The 18,816-nt window shown below is 40.1% G+C and overlaps 1 protein-coding gene across 5 annotated transcripts; it reads left to right on the forward strand.

Moving 5' to 3' along the window:
- Window positions 1–215: 215 nt before the first annotated feature.
- Window positions 216–18,658, forward strand: LOC125708856 (collagen alpha-3(IX) chain-like). 5 transcript variants are annotated; one of them, XM_048976719.1, is made up of 19 exons: window positions 4,944–5,124; window positions 5,266–5,376; window positions 7,024–8,080; window positions 8,348–8,418; window positions 10,254–10,307; window positions 10,506–10,625; window positions 12,684–12,722; window positions 13,193–13,246; window positions 13,430–13,483; window positions 13,864–13,971; window positions 14,504–14,557; window positions 14,819–14,872; window positions 15,642–15,686; window positions 17,044–17,097; window positions 17,180–17,224; window positions 17,319–17,372; window positions 17,452–17,496; window positions 17,887–17,940; window positions 18,522–18,658. In XM_048976719.1, exons 2-19 carry the CDS (start codon window positions 5,374–5,376, stop codon window positions 18,594–18,596), a joined length of 2,040 nt encoding a protein of 679 aa, XP_048832676.1. In that variant the 5' UTR covers window positions 4,944–5,124; window positions 5,266–5,373; the 3' UTR covers window positions 18,597–18,658. The 5 variants fall into 5 exon arrangements, 4 of the variants coding, with proteins under 4 accessions (XP_048832675.1, XP_048832677.1, XP_048832676.1 ...); XM_048976718.1 differs by lacking the exons at window positions 4,944–5,124; window positions 5,266–5,376 and adding an exon at window positions 216–621; XM_048976721.1 differs by lacking the exon at window positions 5,266–5,376.
- Window positions 18,659–18,816: the final 158 nt, after the last annotated feature.

Below are 18,816 nucleotides of genomic sequence, written 5' to 3' on the forward strand. Positions count from 1 at the left end.
TGATAATGGTTGACACGGATAAACTGCAAGGTAATAAGATAATAATGGCTGGACTGCCTTTGCATGTGTGTGTAAAGACCCCTGCGAGTGAGCGGCATCTGGGTGAGATATGACGACATTCCCCAGCCAACCCGCTGCATTGTGGGTAACCAGTCCTCTTTCATGATGTATAAAAACCTTTCCCACTCTGTCTTCTGTCTTCACAGTGACAGACAGTAAGGAAAAAAGCACGAACACCTCATACCGAACAACAGAGGACTTGGTTTAAAGGCGAAAAAAGGAATCGCACAATATAAGTACTTGTGGTGAATATTTTAAGCATCCTATATACAGAGAATTACAGTGTGAAAGTGGGGGGGTTATGTTTTTGTACCTTTTTCCGAGGCTTAACAGGGGCCATTGGAAACCTAGCCTTGTGGATGCGTTCTGGGAGCCCTTGACGGATATCTTTGCAGACTGTCTCCTCTACAATGGCCTCTGAATGTGAAAAGTGTCAAGGCGCTGATTCTGACCCAGAGTGGGCTCTGTTTTAGCATTTCTCTGGGCGCATTATAGAGACGCTGCACCTGTCCACCTCTGACAATGCAAGCTTCAGCCTCGTTCCTTCTGCTGCTTTCCTGTGTAAGTCAAATTTTAATTTTTCATCTCCTAATGGCCAAGACCTGGTCAACTAACTGAGAGTCTGCCATAGCTTTCCCAGCTTATTGTTGGAAAAAATGATGTAATCTGATTGCTTTAGAAGCTATAGAATATAATACAGAAAAATACCTTAAAGCGAAACAAAGTTCAATACTATTGGTAAAATTTAGCTAGACTTTAGCCTGGTTTGTCGTCATCGTCTTTCCCCATATTTTGGAATTGGGGCAAATCCAGCACCGAGTGTTAAAATGTGTCTGTGTTCTGTGTTCACTCCGCTGGAGTAATGTGTCAGTTCTTTCGGGAGCTTACCATCTGGTGAGTCAGGCACGTCCTGGATCAAAACCAAAGCCCTTATCACCTGCCTGTGAATGGACACTGGCGAGAGAGAGCAATCTTTCACAGTCATGTGACAGTCTCGCAGATCAAACGATGAAAAGGCTGAATTATTCTGCATGCCATACCGAGTCAGACATCGGCATAAAATCACCATACTGTAGCTCTTTATACCTCACCATATTTTACTGCTCTTTTTTTATAAAAGCTTTTCAGACGTATTTTTATTTGATGCTCTCATTTGTTCTTTAAGTGAAGCTGAAACAGAACTAAACCGAATCGTGTAAGAGTAACCTTGGTCACTAATTTATGTACCTCAATCAAAAAAAGTATATTTTGTGTATAATATGGCCCACTGCTCTAGGGCTGCGGGTTCGACCCCTCTGGGTACCCTGGCCCTCTCTTATTTTCTCCCACAATCCCCTTGCTCATTCTATCCCATGCTTCCTAAAATAGGCTCCAGGATCAGCATGACTGGATAAGCGATTACGGAAATTAGATGGATGGATAATATGATCATTATAAAATAGTAAATTATAATTAAATCTCAGCAATATTCCCTCACAAAGGTGAACTAATTTCCACTCTGGGGCTTAGCCCTGAAATTGACAGCCAGACACCAAAATGTACAGAGAAGTTTACAGTTCAAAAAGTGCTGTTTTTTTTCAGGCTGGTCAAGAAATAGACTTAATCGATATATAAGCTAACACACAGTTTGATGACTTCGAAAAAACATCTGTAAATAAAGTTTAAAATACCAAAAAAAATGGTTCCTGAGTGTGTGTGTGTCTGTTGTGTGTGGATTAGGTTTATATTACATTGTGGGGACCAAATATCCCTCACAATGTGATTAAAAACCTATTGTTTGATGTTGTGGGGGGAATTTTTCAGGTCCCCAGAAGGATCTGTGAATGCAATCAAAAAAGTAAAAATGCCAAAAGTCTCGTATTTTGTTACTAATGTCAAGGTTAAGGTTAAGGTTAGGGCTGGGTAGGGGTTAAAGTCATGTTGTGATAAGAGTTTTCCCCATAGAAATGAACAGAGAGTTACCACAAAAATATAATTACAAACCTGTTTGTGTGTATTTATGTGCGTGTGGGTAGGATTTAAATTACACTAATAAATACAGTACAGCTGGGAAATTTATTGCACTAACACATGACATAAATTTTAAAGTTATCCATCCATCCATCCATCCATTTTCCAAACCGCTTATCCTATTGGGTCGCGGGGGGTCCGGAGCCTATCCCGGAAGCAATGGGCACGAGGCAGGGAACAACCCAGGATGGGGGGGGCCAGCCCATACTCACACACCATTCATGCACACAGACACACCTACAGGCAATTCAGCAAGTCCAATTAGCGTAAGTACGCTTTTGGTCTGTGGGGGGAAGCCGGAGTACCCGGCGGAAACCCCATGACGACATGGGGAGAACATGCAAACTCCACACACATGTGAACCAGGCTGAGACTCGAACCCGGGTCCCAGAGGTGTGAGGCAACAGTGCTAACCACTGCACCACCATGCCGCCCCCTTTTAAAGTCATAATGAATGAAATTAATAATCTGTACATCTGGCATTTATGTTAAAACATAAAACAAATATTAAAATGTGTCATTCTCACAAACTTGGGATTTTTTCCGTTTATTTATACATTTTATACAGACATTAGTTCCACACCCAAGGCACTTCTTAGTCTCAAAAAAAGGTAAGATAAGGATTCACCCTTTCAGAATACAGGTTACATTTGGTCTCAACTGGCATCCCAAAAAAGCTCTTTAAAAGCCCCGAAATAATTGGATTCCACCCCACTTCTCCAAAGACTCCACAAAACTGACCAAGCTGACCAAGTTTTTATACACTTTTTATAATGTGGAACATCTGAATTTTTCAAGCTCTACAGACAACATCACCTCACAACAGACAACAGATCCGCTGCAAAAAAACCTAGAAAAGTGAAGACAATGTACAACCTTAAATTGCATAATTTCTTACGCAAAATGATGAGGCATGGATGTACAGTATTTAACACAATTCTATCAACACTCATCAGAAATCTCACAACCAATATTATCTTCTCAGGCTTGGTGGAGGCCAGAGACAGGAGGTTTTTTTACCCTATGATACCTTTTTAGGTATAATATATTAAAATCATATTAGTTGTTGCTCTGATTTGATGATTTTTTAACATTAACATTTCTCCAAATAGGTAGCCAAAAATTAGTAACACAAAATGCAGAAAATGTTTTTAAATATTTCAGGTTTATTGCATGTAACCCACAACAAACAATCAGTTTGTGTAAGATTAAAGATAAATTTTGCGCAGTTTTTTATTTCTGTAATTTTTTTCGCATTAACTCAGTAACTTTTGCACTGAATTGGATGAAATATTTTGTTTATTACAGAAATTAGTGGTAATATAACAGAACTACTCTAGACACAAAACTGACAATTATGACAATGAAATATGATAATTGGTGTCTGTATTCAAACCAGTTAAAAATTAGATAAAATTAATATGCTTAAGTTACTCAAGATTAATCACAGAAAACTGTGAATTGCTATACGTTTTTATTAAGGAATGCACTGTGCCCATTAACTACCAGTGACTGTAAGACTGTGACAGTTATCGAACGCGAAGTGCACATGCAAACATTAAAATATTGATTAAAATTCTCCCGTAAGGTAATCTGGAAAACCAAGGAGAGGAGTGTGCAAGGGTTGCTATCAACTCAAAATGCTGAACCAGATCTGTGAACCTGAATCTTAGCCTTCTCTGGAGCCAGTTAGGCATGTAGCGTGAGTTGTATCCCTAAGAAGAGAACCCTCGTTGTGAAATCAGAAAACTGGAGTTGACTCTACTTAGCCTCAAAGCTATCCAGCTAAGTAAGAAATCTGGCTTTGTGTACAGTCCCCTGCTTTTTCCTTGTAAATCACATTTACACAGCCAGCTATTTAACTGTCTCTATGCCCCCAGTGCTTTTATTATTTTCAGGCTCCATAAAACATGCTGTTAGCTTTGTAATCCCATCACGCCCTGGGAAATGGGCATGATTTTAATACTAATTCTGTATCATTCAGGCCAACACGCTGCTTTTTACCATGTACCAGTCAAAACGTTTTTTTTTCTGACAATATTGAATATTCTGATAAATATATGGGCTGCTTGCAAAAGAGCTTGTTGAGTGGTTAACTTTATAGCTATTCTCTCCGTCGGGCAGGGTATATTAATGGAGATTTACTTTTCAGGGGACATTGATGATAATGGTACTTGAGATGTTCAGCTATATAATACTGCATATTCAATTTACCAAACGCAAGGATTATGTCTGAATTACTCTGAATGAAAACAGGAAAGAAGTATTTTGAATTCTGAACAATCTGCTTCTGAGAAATGTTTACATCAGATTATATTTACTTTTTCTTTATAATATATAACATAAACATCGGCCAGAAGTCTGTGTGTAACACAAGCTTTTTGATAAAAGGAGCTTGTACTTTTTTCAACAAAAGAAATATGCGCCTCATACAGAAGGTTATATTCAATTGTTCTATTACAATAACTGCGGTTCCATGTTGATTTTGAATTTATTCATCTTGACTTCTCCAAAACAATAAATATGGCTGTACTCCACGGGTATTTTTAAAATTATTATTTTAGATTTTATATAATAAACTATAAAATGACCAGAACAATTGTAAGCCTATATATTTTCTTTATTTTGCTCTCCTGCTATTTTCCGTCCCGGTTGTATCTATCCCTCTTTTCGGTTAGAATTTTATATTAAAGTATTGATCACACTGAAAGCCCTGTAAGATCAAACACGTATACAGATATTGGGTTAACGTGCTCTAATTTCATTAAAGCTTGACAGTTACTGATGTCATACCCTGCGCTTTAGCTAATGCAAATTCACTGCTGCGTGTCACACGTACAGACGCAGCCAGTGGAAAGTTTTCCCTTCTTTGATTTCTGCAGTATTCCATGGCTTCCTCAAGCTTTTTATCGTGTGACGTTAAAGTCGCTGGATTGTTCCTAAAATACCACGACGACTACCCATCGCTCGTTGTTTTCTTGGGGCTGTCGGAGCGGGTAACACGCCGGCGTCACGCCTTCCGAGCTGGGCTTCGATTCTTGCCTCTGGCTCTGTGTGAGTAATTTACATGTCCTCTCATTGTTCCTGCAAGTTTCCTCCTGCAGTCCAAAAATACGCTGTTTGCCAAATTGGCATGTCTGCACTCCCCGTAATTTAGTGAGTGTGTAACTTACGACTGACATGTGTGCCGTCCAGGGTGCCTCATGTCTGGTGGTGTCTAGGATAGACTCGAGTCTCACCCTGTACTGGAACAAACTGGGAGGCGAAGAAGGTTAATCATCAATATTACACTTCACTTCATGTATGGTATGTAGATTGCATTATAAAATATAACAGTTATACATACAAATATATCACCTGCAAGTGAAATCCAGACGCGCAGGAGGTCCACTACTGTCTATCAATCTAAATTTAGATGTTTGACGAATGTAATAATATATGGCACCAGAGGGAAATGAAGTCCTTGTTGTGTATGAAAGAAATGCTGCTATATACATGAATAATATAAGGTATGAGGCCATGGTACTGTAGTACCAGCAGTATCATCTAGCTAGCTATGCACCACTAAGCAGGTTAATGGGCTTTTCATGTAGGGTAGGGTAATCTTCTGGATGAAGTCATTTTTAAGCATGATAATAATAGGGTTACAGCCTGTCTCATAAAATTAATAAATGTTCCCCTCTCTCAGCTACTGAACGCCTATTTCTTTTACTGAATTATCTTTAATTTGTATGAATGCACAGTTGTTTGAAAGCAAGATTTGACATGTGAGGCAATGTACACGTTAACAGTTGTGATGCACCGATAGCTGATTATTTTGAAAACTGACACTGATACAGTACCTATGCTAATTGTTTGGGGAGTTCTGCTTAAATAAGTTTAAAAGGACACTCCCCCCAAATAAATAAAAAAAATAATAATTAATTTCATTCTAAAAATATGAAAAATCTCTGGCAAACAACTACAGCCCAAGAGCACTATATTTTATAACTGTATGCATCTAATATACTTTTTAACATTTGTAATAGTCAAGGTCTGATCGTCAAGTGTGATGAACTCTGCCATTTTCTCCAAGTTTTGATTTTGCACTGTTTACACAGAATTATCTTTCGCTCTCAAACACCTGCATTATTGACTGACTAACGTTATTGGCAGGACTGCAGCCTTCATTATTGGAAAAGATTTGTTTTTCAGAATCTCTTGGTACTCTTCACCATCTCGCTTTAGGGTGAGCAGTCAAATTTGTTGTGCTGAAATGTTTATTAGTAGACATTCCTTGCAAAATGCATTTCGAATGGAATTAAACTAATTCCACCCAGCAGTTAAGCACATGCGTGTGCAAAGCAATATGGGTCACTATTTTAAAGGGAATTATCGACAGTAAATATTGGCTCATTTTTAATCATCTTAATCATTTTAATCATTCTTGCTGTATCGGCCAATACTGATAGTTAGGCAATACAATCGGTGCATCTCTAATTAACAGCCTACAGTGAATGTTCAGAATCGTGTAAGTTTGCATCAACCTAACTTGGCTATTAATACCAGGACAAACAAAATAATCAACTTCTCTGGCTAAACACCCATCCATCTTCCACCTGTTATCCTGGTCAAGTTCCTAGGATTGTACTCTCTGTTTTTGGAAGTGAAGTTTACTCCAGTCACTTTACTCTGAAATTAAAAATCAAGATTGTCATCACATAAATTTAATTTCAGTATGAAAAGCAATGTTAGTTAGCTTGCAAATGGGAAATTTAATCCCAAGGTGTCATCTGAATGTTTTACTTTCAATGTTGTGTCTTCATAAATTTTAATGATATTCTTAAACTCATTATGACATCCTAGTATTTGTTTCTGTTTTTTAGAAATGATTAAGATTAGAGGTGATTGTTGCAATAAAATACAGTTTATTAATTAATACAGCAAATTTTCGCCTCTTTTTTGACTGTGAAGTTGACAGGCATAAGCAAAGAAGGTGAAGTCATGATGCCATCAAGAAATGGTGGGAACCAAACGCTTGGATCTGCCCAAAGACAGAAAGTTGTAAAGTTGGGTCCTACAGGACAAAGGATTGGGATGGGAAATGAAGAAATGTCAGGCATCACAAAGGCTTTAGGTGACATAAAAACCACAACAGAGGGACCCTTAACAGAAGCCTTGACAGAGCCTTTACCTCCACTGTCATTTCCAGAAGGGATCGTGAGACTGGCTGGCTCAGGAACACTCAGTAAGAACTACAGAACTACTGACAATCCAGCTTTGTCAGCCCCAAGCACAACACCAAACCCAACATCACAGAAAGCAGACAAAGAAAAGCTCAAGACTCCTACTGAATCGGTGGATAACACCATTCCATCTCCTAATGCAGATCTAGAAGGTCTGACTCAACTGGCGAGGAGTACTGAGACAGATGATTCAGAAGATGTTGTAGGTAAAACTGATGGACCAAAATATTTGTCAGAAAGAACACGAACGCTGAAGTCACCGGATTCCAAAGGGAGAGTTCTTCAAACAGAAAGAAGACAGTCTGTGGGGACAAGACATTTTACAAATGAGAAAGCAAATGCCACTGTATTACAAATATTACCCTCTCAAAACCTGATACACAGGCCAGGAGGGTTTGCAGTAAAAACCAAACGTAAATGGACCAAAGTTCTGGGTGTGAGAGATTCCGAAATGACGGGAGAATCTGAGAATCTCAGCAAATCGACGGGGAAAAGTGAGTTAGAGAAAACAGCCGCAGAAGAAATCACCCAAGTACTACCGACGGAACTGCCAGATGATCCAATGATGGAGACGATGACAACAGGGACAGAGGGAGAAATGGCAGTATCAGGGGACATGTCACAGAGCGAACCACAGGTGGCCCCAGGAGACCCCAAAAAAGAGAGGGACATAAGAGGGAAGATTGACACTATGGAGCTACCTGGAGATTTAGATGGAACTGTGAGCGTTATGGCATTGCCAGAAAAGACAACAGAGTCCCCAGAAAGCCAAGGTCATGTTTCAGGTAACATGCAGAATGTGGTCACTCTGACTTCCACAGAGAAAAGATGGTTAGGACTAAAGTTTGTGTGGGAAGCCGTGAGGTTGCCAGTCTTATTCGGGGGACGTTACCCCTCATTGCTGAGCGGCTCTAAGAAGTGGGTACTAGAGGGAACACAATCGAAGTAGCAGCTGGGCATGTAGCAGATGTTGTCCCTTGGAAATTAGTTTGTCTACTATAAATCTCAGAAGATGCCTAGGATGAAAGTTGACTTTGATCCTTTCCTTTCAGGCAATTTGCCACCAGGAAATGCCGATGTGGACAGAAGAATACCCTCCATAGCTGGACCTCCAGGGCCAAGGGTAAGAAAACAATGTCTCTCACAGAAAAAAATGGTACAGCTTTGGCATGCAGAATTTATGCTTATTGCTCAAAACTTGGGGGTTCGTCTTGGTCATACTGTTCTGTTATGGGTGCCTCAGTGGCTGGCACTATCACCTCACGCCTCCGGAGTGGATGGTTTGAGTTCGGTCTAGAGTCCGAATCTGGAGTCTACATTTTCTTTCCATGTCTGTAAGGTTTCCTCCTGCAGTACAAGGACACGCAGTTAGGAATAGTGAGCAGCATATTCAGAGTGTGCATGTCTGTGTCCTGTGATGCACTGGCACCCTATCTGGAGTGGTCCTCAATCTTGTACCCTGTGCTGCCCCCTGCAACACTAACCAGCATAAGCAGCTGGAAGAGGGGTGGAATATATATTAATGTATTACGTGTTGCTTCAAAGCATACTTTATATTGTAAACAAGTTTATGGTAAATTTGCAAATAGCATGAACAGAGTTTCAAAATCTAGGTGTGATGTTTTTTTTTTTCTAAGAAGTCACCAATGGAATATCCAGAACTTCATTTCCAGAAGTAAATATTTCTCTCTGATGGTTGTAAATCCGTGACATTTTGTTGTGAGGTCCAGTGAATTCAAATTTATATAAATCAAACGAAAGACGCAAAGAAGGAAAAAACTGTATTTTTGTGCACTTTCATGGTATGTTTACATCACCCAGTGTGATAAAATAAGATACCATTCTGGAGTGGAGTACTCCTGAGCCCAGTCTGGTTTCTCATTAACAATCAAGCTACTGGCAAAACTTGACCTCAAGATGCATATTTCCCAGAATTTATTAAACAGACGGTGCATTCTGACTGCATAGCGTCTCATAGCAACATGGCGATCTGGAGGAAACGTACAAAGGGAAGAGCTAGTCACCCCTGCCCTCTTCTGGTGTTTTGGTGTTACTACAGCACTCTTGTCTTGGGTGGGGGGCAAGACTAAAGCAGCCGACTTCTTTTGCCGGCATAGACACAGCTTGCGTGACTCACAGAAGCAAAAAATAAGTTTCCCGATTAAAGATCTTTAGTCTAACCTTGTATATTTCTTATTGTTTTGTATATAATGTATTGTATAAAATACACAGTTACATTACACCCCAAGGGTTTGGGGGTTGAACCCCACTTCTGATCTGTGTGTAGAGCTCATATATTCTTCTGAATCATCCGGGTTTCCTCCCTTAGGCCAAAGACCAAAAGCTAATGGGTGCCTCTGAATGGTCCTCTCTGCTGGGCCATCCGGTGGGTAGGCACGCCCAGGATAGGGCCACCACCAGGGGGGGAAACGGAGTCATGGGGGGCCCAAAAGGGCCCTCTAACCTTTAAATAATCATCTGAAAAACATATTTTTAGGAAAGCAAAATAGTATTTGTGGATCACTTAAAATCTTGTTACTTTTATCTTCCTAATTTTCCTTGACTTAGTGGTCAAAAACAATTTTACTTTCCCTCCCTATAATGGAAAAAAATGGTTTGGTCAGCCTTCTTAGTGCTGGTCAAACAAACTGCTGGTCTCTCCAAAAGCAACACCTTACAACATAGAAATAGCAGCAACAATGTATTTAGGTTTCGAGCAGATGTTTGTTAAATATACCTGAGATGTCGGACAGCTCATCACAGTGGACCTGGTCCGGGGTCTTGGTGCCCCCCCCCTACCTTGTGCTCTTGGCTGGATAGAAATATCTCACAGAATTAACCCAGCAGTGACTGACAATAAAATCATTTTCAATAACAAAGGCAAGGCTTGATTTAACATCAATAATCATGTCTGTAGTGATTTAATGATGACTGTTGTTCCTTTACCATATTGTTCAGGGGCACCAGGGTCCTCCTGGATTACTTGGACCACCTGGGCAAAAAGGAGACAAAGTAGGTATTGTCAGAGTATCCCTGTTGTCAGCCACTGTTTGTTGCAAATACTTCAGTTGTAAACCAATCAAATGTTAGCTGTCCTTCTATTAGGTATAATTAATACCAAACAAAGTGACACAGATTTGTTCATTGGTTCTTCTTGCTGCAACCCTCATGACAAGGTGTCTTGGGATTGGTTCTTCTGTCTGACCCCAGGGATACCCAGGAGTCATGGGCCAAACAGGGCACACAGGCTACCGGGGTCCCATTGGTCCTCCTGGAATGCCCGCTATCATTGTGTGGAAGACCTCTGAAGAAGAGTGGCAGGCCTTTAAGGTACCACTACGTCATGTGTCTACAGACAAACAGAAACAAACACATCTGTTTGAATGAACAGGAAAGAGCATCCTCTACTGACTGAATAATTTCATTAAGGAATTGTCACACAATATGTGGTTCCTTTTTCAAAAACCTGATATGAAAAAGGCCTCAATATTGACTAATTGTGTTTACATAAGAATGAACGCCCCCAACGTTTTAGCCATTTGCGCCGGAGTTGATTCATTCGCGCAGAAGCAAATGCGCCGCAATACATGCGACACAATGCTGCACCATGCCTAGTCCTGAATGTTCATACTCTTAGCACCAACGCTGGTTTTAAAAGTCAAGTTTATTAAGTGTGGTATAGGTGTTATAAGAATAAATAATATTACTAAAACTAATCGTGCACTATGTTCTTTCAGTACACAAGGCAGGGTTATAATCATCAATGAAAACATTGTAATAAACTGAAATAAAATAAGATCAAATGTCAAATACTTCCCCTTACCTTTTAACTACTTAAACGAAGTAATGTTTTCATTGTTTGTCTTTGTGCATCTTGTCCAATGAACTTGAGCCATAAATAGCCAGCACCACCACATTACGACATTTTGCAGTGGCCAGCAAAGTCTTACAACTTTCCATCTCATCCCAGAAATAAAATCAATAAAACTGTCACAACTGATTGCTGTGCATGGAGCAGGGAAGCAGGAGAAGGACACGTAAGAGTGAGGAATACGGGGTTTACTGGGGAAAAGGTGCAGGGACATGGAATAGTCAGCACCACACAATCAGACTTGCAAACTTCAATGATACACCTAGTGAAACATACCCGAACGCGGACTGAAACGCACAGGACAAATCGAAATAACAGGAAGCAGCTGGTCACAATCGGGGCAGCACATGTGGTTAATGAGGGGGCGTGGCTCACACGAGGGTCGTACGAGCTGGGCGTGACAAAAACCTAAAGTGAAATATACAGCAACTAAATATATTTACATTTTTAAAATAAACACTCATGAACCCATACCTAAAACAAAATTAAATTTCAAATGAAAAAAAATCATATAAACTAAATGTAAAACGTCAAAACAATAACACTGACACAAAAACATGCTCGGGTGTATGGTGTTACAGTGCAAGCATATTTTATTTAGGTTTTATTTATGGCTCGCCATTTTTGTTATTATTCTGATAATAAAGAGTAGAAAAGAAATTTTAAAAGGTATTTATATACAACCTTTGGTCCAACTTTTCTGACTTCCGGTTCCTTTTTTTTTTAGCTTTTTTTTATTTTTTAAAATTAATGGTCAAAATGCAATTATTCAAACAAAAAGGCACAAAAGCACCCAGATATATGACCATTCATAGTATGAACAATGTCCAAGCACAATGGGAGCAACACAAAACAAAGATCAAAATAATAATTATTATTATGGGTGGCTAAATAAAATAAAATTACAAAAAAACAATTAGAGATCTTCCAACAGATTAAAGTCCTCAGCCAGCTGTAAATGTCTCATTGCAATTAGGGTTTGGGTTTGAGTTAGGGTTTGGGTTAGGTTTAGGTTTAGGGTTTGGGTTAGGTTTTGGGTTATGGTTGTGGAAAACAGAAAAAATGGGGCGTTCTTAAGAATCTGCACTTGTGGATGAAAAAAAAATGTACCCAGTAGCAAAAGACAGTTAATATCAAGATTTACGACTTCCTGTTCCTTTTGCCCGGGCAGATAAACAATGCAATTTCTTTCGCTTCACTGTGTGGATCCTCTGTAAAACTGTACAGCATCTGTAACAAAATGAATGACTATTTATACCCCTGTGCCAAATCATTAATATATAATGCAATTTTTGTTAACGAAGCCTTGAGAATATTCTTGCACTATTAGGGTATTATGTTATCATTATATCAATGGTATAAAATGATCTTAAAATGACAGTAATATTGTTTATCGCAATTGTTTTTGGGACAATATATCGTCCAACAGAAGAAGTTATCGTGACAGGCCTAATGGCATGTATATTGCGCACACAGTTGTTTGCTAATTGATTTCTTTATGTCCAATTTTATTACAGAATAATACATTTTACAGAAAGTTTGTTGCAGCTTGGCCGGTAGGTTTATTCTGTGGATAACTTCTTTCTCTTTAAGTTCTTCTGCCATCATTGAGGTTGTAGGCATCAGGTATGACTTTGACTTCAGCGGCTTCTCAGTACCATCTGTCAAAGAGCTAAACACTTACCATGTGGGATTTTAATGATCCATGTGGAGAAACTGATCCAATCAGAATTCACTTTATCAGCTGACCAGACTGATTTGATCACCATATGGAGAATTCAGTATGATGACCCTCGGGCAACTTAGGAGGATGTTTCTTAGGAGTAGGATTTCTTGCTTAGCCGGATAACTTGTTGGGTTTAAGGTAGTCTAGCCTACAGTAGATGGACTTTGTTCATTCTAGATTGTCTTTGTCCACTTGCATTTATCCCAGAATATCTTAAATCCAACAAGTTATCTGGGTAAGCAAGAAATCCAGTTTCAGTTTTTGTATGCATTATGTAGACTTATTGTGTGTTATCTTTAGAGAATGAAAGGCCCCCCGGGACATTTCGGACCCCAGGGGGATCCAGGGCCACCTGTAAGTATGATGACAATCATCTCAGAGGCATCATTGTGTTAATATGGAATTTTGGGAATACAGATTTTTTTTTGTGTGTATGTATGTAAAAAATATATAAAGCTCAAATTTTTGTGGACATTTCATTTGAGAAATATTTTGCTTTATACAAAAAAAACATTCAGCTTTTGTCTCTCTTTCCAGGGGCCTCCAGGGGTACCTGGAAAACAGGGGAGCAAAGGAGATGGAGGGAAAATCGTAGGTATCTCTGTTTACTTCAGTAAATAATCACACCTATATTATTACAAATTCATGTTTCCTTCCTCCACCTGGCCAGGAAGTTTATATATCCTACTAGGGAGGAGGGTCTATATACCCTGCTAGTGGGGTATCTGAGCACCCTCTAGCAGAGGTCTGATTCATTTATACCATACAGACAGACAGGACCTCGCAAAAGCAGCAAGATCCACCAGCAACAGCAAATTTTGTGGAATCATAGGTCCAAAGTGCCCTTATTATTTTGTTTTTTAGTTTTTTTGCACATTTATTTGTGCTCTCTTCCTACATATATAAGTTATTTCAGTTACACGATGACATTATAGCCTGTACATGTGTGTACATGCGTCTGTATCGGTCAGGGGCCACCGGGACCCTCTGGAATTCCAGGCCCGTCAGGTAGACCGGGCAGAGATGGAATCCCAGGAACCGATGCTGTCGAAAGTCCTGCTGGACTGTCGGGAATGAAGGTGAGAAACTTGCATTTTCATCATTCACAGTAATATATTCATGTAGTCGTCGTGAATAATGAATGTCACTTAGTCAAACATGTGACCCTCCCAGTGTAATGGGCAGTTCAAGCCTATAGTGCTTTACACAGAATCACAATCCCAGTGATAGATCGATAAGTGGTTAATTAACCAAGTGAAATACCGCAGATGCCAGCGGCTGGTGTCACTATGACAAAGGACTCACATTCACCACCTGCGACATTAACGCCTCTTGAATGCAAGCAGTGACTTCAGCTGTCCAGCAGTCACCAATCTGAAGGGTCTGAATCTCAGCACATGCCTGTAGCAGGGTGTGCCGGCACTAAACGTTGCAGAAGGTTATAATAACACAGAATTGAACTTATGGAGGCTCACTGAACTTTGCTGAGTGATATTTTAAACAGTTACCATAAAACCTGCTTTGTGCAATATTACTTGAAAGCAGGTAATGTACAACAGGTTTCCTTTCGACAAAAACCTGTTTGACTGGCACACGCGTTTCTTCCTCCAGGGTCCGAGGGGCTTCATGGGGGAGACAGGCAGCAAAGGGGAGCCGGGTGAGTGGGTAAGACTGCACACCATTTCTTTGTGGATTTCACACTTCTCCTTGAGACTGCGATGACGGCCATCTTTCGTAAACTAAATACACCTTTTCTTTTTGCTCAGCAAGGGTTAAATGTTTATAGACGGTTTAGACTTAGGCTGTATCTGTTGTTTCTTGGTCTAATGCCGTTCAAGCCGTCTTTACACTGAGAATTAATAGCCTAAGTCTAAACATTTCTGCTGATAGATTACAGTGTTTAAATGCATTGTCTCTCCTTTTCAGGGTTACCAAGGAGAAATGGGGCCACAAGGAGACAAAGGGACAAAAGGAGAGCAGGTCAGACCTGTGAACACAACAATTGTTATTTGACGGTTTCTTTTTTCTTTGACAGTTAAAGCCAATAGGCAAACCGTTTGAAAACCTCACTGCAAAGTATAAAGCATACTGGGCCACATTTACCAACTGTGAATTGCCCCTTTTTGCCATTTTTTCATTCTATGATTGTCTAATATAGGATTTAAATAGCAATCATTCATAATACAGCACATGGCCCTGCACGCGACCCTGCGACCTCATGGGGATCGGCAGGGCATTTACCTGCGCTAATTTGGAAGAACTGGCACGCGTTTTCAATTTACGGGGACAACGGTATTTATCATTATAAGAACGCATTTGCCAACAATTTTGCGGTTTAAGAACATGTTGTGAATCTTACGTAGACGTTTTTAAGTCTTTTCTTGATAACAAATTTAAGAAAACACTTACAGTAGGCCCATTGTTTGCATACCTGTATATATAGACATATTAATGATCTCTCAAGAATGTTTAATATTCTTAAATGTGAGGTTAGTGAGAAATAACTGGGGAGATTTAATGAAATTTCCTAGCTCATTAAAAAAAAATCATAGCGTCATTTTCATTTTATGAATATTACCCTGAATTCTGATACAGTTGATAAGCTGAATTAGTTCTTAATTCATATAGACATCTTAGGCATCGAGACAGGGCTGAAAACATTGAAGATAACCATTCCCAGAAAAATCTGTCATCCGTGTGAAGTCTGGGGAGCGGTGCCTTAATTCCTGCTGTTCTTTTGCGTTTGTAGGGGAAGAAGGGAGAGAGGGGCCTGCTCGGCATTATGGGAAACATGGTGAGTGTCAAGTCATGAACTGAGGAGCATGACATCATATTAATTAAGATTAAATACAAAAGCTAAGCTAACACTCTGATACTGTATGTGCATGAACAAATAAAGGTAAACATAGTATCCTGTCTTTGGTGGTGGCTGTGGTTTGAGAGCAGACACATGAAGATACTTGTCAAGAACTTGGGATATTCATGTTTTAATATGGATGTTTGGCCCCCTCAGCAAGATGGGTGTTAATTTGTCTGAGTGAAAGTTTTAATGAGATACTGTACAAGGATTTTATAGGCCCAAGATCAGGGGTGCAGATGGTGGAGGGATGGGGGGGGGCACATCCCCCCAGTTATATTGGGACTCCATCCTCCCAGTTTTGAGGGGGAAAAAAATAACATAACTTTGATAAGTAGCATCCCTAAATAGGGTTACATATTGTGAAGTTTTAGCTCATGAAACTGTGTCAACCATCACGAACAATGAACAACGTGTCTACTGCAGGTAGGAGTCTCCTCACACGTGTGCATCCCTATGCTTGCGCACACGTGCTCCCACTGCCTCCCTCTATCTCATTTGTTGGTAGACAGCGTGAAATGCACACACTCCTCTTAGCTTACACATGGCTTTAAAAGGTTTCACTTCCGCGAAGACCTACCAATTTAACGAAGGATTAATGACTCAAACACTGAGATCACTCCCTCAACCGTTTTATTCAAAAACATCTATGCTTGCTGCATTCTGTTTGTATTCTGCCGTTGCGGGTTTTGAGTCCTGAACAGGCTGAGAACTGAACTGTTTAAATTGTGTCGGATGCAGGTTTAGTCACACGGAACAAAGTGGTATGCAATACAGAACACAAGCAACCCAGAAAAAGATCTGTTAGTGTTCTTTCAAATAGCAAGCAATGAAAATTCTATATAGGCTTAATGTATACCAAGCCTATGTTGGATTCAATTGTCAACATAATGGCTCATTTATGTTACTGCAACAGAAAATGACTTCACCCAAGTCTGAGTTAACATTACATTATGTCTGTTAGAGCAAAGCTATAAATGTATGATTGTGTCCTCACGTAATATGTAACATTACAGAATACGGGGGCCGAGTAAATTTTAGTTTGCAGAAATCTGTTGTTTAGGCTATTGTCTAAATGTCCATTCCTGGCTGATTGGCAGCTTCATACCGGACAGCACTGTAACATTGTACATGTCAAACTAAATGTTAAGTATATTAAATCACGCCGAATGCCTCATCAAGCAGGGCCGGATTAGCTTAGGAGTTGAGACTGTTTAGCTCACTGTTTGCTCCCCCCCACTTCAAAAATCTCTCCTGCGCCCCCTCCCAAAACAAACTTCCTTGTGTTTTCCAGGGGCTGCCTGGAGCTAGAGGCCCCCCAGGATTTATGGGAAAGCCTGGCATCATGGTGAGTACCATATTTCTCACCCTGCTTAATCTGGTTGTCAGATCTGCAAATACTTGTATTATTCCGCATTGTTTTCTTAAAGGGCGACACTGGACCGCCTGGATTCACCGGACCACCAGGACCTCCTGTAAGGCCCACTTTTTCATCCCCTGTTTTATAAACAACACTCTACCAGGTACCCCTTATTCACACAATCAAATAATCTACCTGATATTTTTCAGGGAATCATGGGACCAAGAGGGATAAGAGGAGTCCCAGGGGTCAGTGGGGCCCCGGTAAGAGCTGATTACGCGATAACAGCCGACGGACACAAGCCAATATTTCACCACCGATGAACGTGCGACTGTCTTTTAGGGCCAGCCGGGATTTCGAGGACCCAGGGGACCAGCTGGTCCTCCGGTGAGTATCATTTTCACCAACACTCATGCGTGCACCCATCACAATGACCATTCCGTCATTCTTCTGCATGCTATATTTTGCACGCAGAAAATCCAAATAGGGATAGGGACTTTTAGGGAAATTATGACAATCAAGCTTCATAATAAAAGTCTCTTAAATTTAAAGCGAAATGCTGGTTTTAACAATGCACTAGTCAGATTAGGTACCCAGTGAAGCCCTCCTGATTTAGTGTGAACTAAATAATGTTTAACCTGGAAATGCACAGTGTAATATTTCCTGTTGTACCATTGTAATGGACCTGAAATATATACAATGTATTAGGTGAAGGGCTTGTCTTAAAGTACCCTGCTGTTTCAGCGTGACTGTGATTACAGCTGTGCCTTTACGTAGGGGGAGCCCGGCTTGGATGGAATGGTCGGATTTCCTGGAGTACAAGGGCCACAAGTAATTACAATTACATTGCCTTATTCGTTTTCTTCTTCCACAGGAATTTTTCAGTTCAAACATTTTGCGAAGATAAAAATGAAAGGAATAAGCACTTCTCTCAAACATTACATTTGTTTACCCTCTAAAAGGGCTGCTTTACTGAAACACACTGATGATTTTAAGGTAGAAAATGTATACTGTAAACTGCGTATACTGTCTACTATAACATGCAGACAAATGCAGTGTGCCTGTAGTTATACATACATACCGCTGCTTCCTGACGCTATCCTGACTGACTGATATAGGCTGTATGTGCTATTCTGGAGAATCCCTGCAGTGATTTTGTACCTTTAGCTGTCCACTCTACCTGAGTATCTGTAGACGCTAAAACGGGATGTTTTTTAAATGGAAGTTTATATAAGAAACACATTTTTTCTATATAGTGTTTCTTGATTTTGCTGTTTTGCATTTTAGATTATCGATAGTGGGATGTCTTGCACTCATAGTTCATGCTGTTGATTAAATTAACTTTAGTTCAATATGGTAATTATTGGCAATATGAAATATATTCACAGTTTGGCTTTTTTGTGACATCACAGGGCAAATCGGGCGAGGAAGGTCCCCCCGGTAACAAAGGAGATCAAGCAAGTGTTTTTCCACCCTATATATTTTAAACTGCACCGATTACAATAGTGTAAGGTGTGATGTGCTGGCATTCTATCCAGGGCAATATAGTGTTATACAATACAGTGTGCAGTGGCGGGGGGGGGGGGGGGGGGGTGTCATTTAGCAGGTTATGGATTTGCAACCATTTCTGGATGAAATGGCATTTACTTTTCAATCCTATATCTGGGAAAGTAATTGGTAACTGGCTATTGGTCCCTTAATCCACTG

Source organism: Brienomyrus brachyistius, chromosome 15, assembly GCF_023856365.1.
Source record: "Brienomyrus brachyistius isolate T26 chromosome 15, BBRACH_0.4, whole genome shotgun sequence".
Classification (NCBI taxonomy): Eukaryota; Metazoa; Chordata; class Actinopteri; order Osteoglossiformes; family Mormyridae; genus Brienomyrus; species Brienomyrus brachyistius.